The 2,508-nt window shown below is 39.8% G+C and overlaps 1 protein-coding gene across 1 annotated transcript; it reads right to left on the bottom strand.

The window, feature by feature from the left end:
- Positions 1-1,328: 1,328 nt before the first annotated feature.
- LOC149199394 (wax ester synthase/diacylglycerol acyltransferase 11-like) lies at positions 1,329-2,108 on the bottom strand. The gene has a single exon (XM_089400565.1). The coding sequence runs from the start codon at positions 2,106-2,108 to the stop codon at positions 1,329-1,331; it is 780 nt and encodes a 259-aa protein (XP_089256691.1).
- Between the last annotated feature and the right edge of the window lie 400 nt (positions 2,109-2,508).

A 2,508-nucleotide genomic window follows, 5' to 3' on the forward strand; every position in this document is an offset into this window, starting at 1 on the left:
AGATCCAGTCAAGGGAACTACGGTTATGATCTAATCTAGGGTTAATGGATTGGGGTTTATGGATGCTTCAACATGTATATATATGTGTTGTAACATTGAAAGGAATATAATGAAAATCAATCTGGTAGTCCCGATTTTGGGATCGAAGGGAAAATCTTTGTGTATATATGTTTTATATTTTATGCTCTCGCTATAGTTTATTTTCTATTTTTAGAATTCGTATGCAGGTAATTTATGTATGGGTTATGTTAGAGCCTAAATCTTCCTTAGGCTGAGGAAGGCAAAATTCAGGATAACCACAAACCACACTCAGCCTCGTAGCTAGCCCTACGAGGACAGGAGAGGGCTCTCTCCGGGTCACACTCAGTAAAAATACACAATAGGGTCTGAGATGACTCAAGATGAATACTGATTTTAGGCTAGTAAATAGATATGAAAGAGATAATTGATTGAATGACTAAATTTTCTAGGCTGTATGGGACCAAAGGACTGCCTGAGCTGGGAAATTAAATCAAAGACACAGAATATTTCGTGAGGCAAGATAGGCAGGAGGTTTAGCAATCAGATTGAAGTAATATGGAGTGGAAATACTGTTGAGAGGTTGAAAAGGGCATAACTGATGAATCCTTTTCAAACAGAAGAAGTCACACAGAGGATGAATGCTTTTCCAAGGCAGAGCAATAAAAATGGATTTTACCTTTCTTACTTAAAAAGATTCAACTGGAAATGATCATGAATGAAATGTAAACATAGCAGGATACATATGAAACAGAGAAAAACACATTTGCTAAACTCACACCACAGGGATCTCATGAATCAGAGCTACATCATTTTTATTAATCTCCTGGGCTAACTGTACAGTGAATAGCTGAGTTTTCTCTCCCACCGTTTCCCAGGAATTCCAACCTCTTTACAAATGGTTTACAATACAATAAATAGACTCAAATGTGAGAAAACAGATCAACCAGAATAGGGAGCTGTTTAACATCAATAACAAACAAGAAGCAACCATCTGTTCTGAAGAAAAGCAGCATTACATGTTGTTTGTTTGATAACCAATAAGAATGCGGAACCTGTGGCGTAGACCCTTTTGAATTGCAACTGAAGACAAAAAATAGACCAACGAATCATATTTCTCTGCCACGGTGGATATCTACGTTTTAAATTTAACTTTTGGTTTTCGACTTTTCACCTTCTAGTTTGAATAAAAACCAATTTTCTATAAAAATGGCTTTTAAACAATATTCCGCCTTGAATAAAGGGAAGATTGTATGGTCAATGAATGATCCCAGCTGCACTTTGGCTAAATTCAACAATATCTCCATGTTTTACAATTCAATCAATGATCTTGTGTTTATCAAACATAGTGCTGTGAGTCTTGATTTCTTCATTTGTTTAATAACAGTGTCCTTTGGCATCTCCAATCTCTTTTCAAAAGCATCTTGTAAACTATGTTTTCCATGAATAGCTGATAGGCTAATTTGCAAGTAGCGTTGCATTCCATAGAAAATAATTCCTGTTATCACATCATTCATGGTCCCTCCTATAGATTCCTTAATTTTCTTGATATCTTCCAGCTGAAACAAAGCAGATGAAAGAGCAACAGGCATGCATTCGACTCCAGGAGATCCTCGAATTGGCAGCTGGCTATCGTTAATCGATCCTGTCATTTTCAGTGAAGAGATTATCACATCTACCGTTGTGTACCATATTACCAGCATCATATGCCATATCCTGTGAAAAAATTTAGATAGGCCAATGCGGGGCCGACTGGGTTTAGTCCTACGCTTGGCAGCAGGAAAGGTTGGTGGGAGAGCAGGATTGTTAGCTCTGGTGGCAATAGCAAGCAACACGGACATGAAAGAAATCCCATCTCCGATGGCATGATGGACCCTCAAAACGATGGTGGCTCCGGCCTTGCTTGTTCTGTAATTCAAGAAGTGGAGCTCCCACAGAGGACGTGACTGATCAAAAGGCTTTAGGGATAATCTAGAGATATATTCATCAACCCAGGTGTCGTATGATTCTTCCCCACATTGGGCAGGCCAACAATTCCTGTCCTCAAGCTCATACTGATTTTGGATGAGGAAGAATATTGTCTGTGCCATGCGTTTTCTGGTACAATGATTGCCGAGTTTGACAGGAATGATAAACGAATTGATTTGGTGTCATGAGCAAGTGCTTTGGTAAATAATGAGCACCAACGAGCAACTTGTGTCGACCCCAGTGGCCTTTGGATTGGCTTTGGAAAAGCATGAGAGGAGTAAGGTAGAAGCACCAATATGGGGAACAATGTGATATTCGTCTCAAGAACTTGAAAATGAGAACGACACGATGCTGCAATTCCCTTCATGCCTGCTCCTTCCCACTGCAACCACAACCACATTGAGCATGGAACGAGCAAGCAAAATCCAATTCGGAGAAGATTTGGTAGAAAATTCAAGTTACAGGCTTGTGCGCCGCGCGCACACCCAGTGCGCCGCGCTCGTTTAAAATTACACTGTGTAG

Source organism: Pinus tabuliformis, chromosome 2_1, assembly GCF_031772625.1.
Source record: "Pinus tabuliformis cultivar Carrire ecotype Pingquan chromosome 2_1, CPIR1, whole genome shotgun sequence".
Taxonomy (NCBI): Eukaryota; Viridiplantae; Streptophyta; class Pinopsida; order Pinales; family Pinaceae; genus Pinus; species Pinus tabuliformis.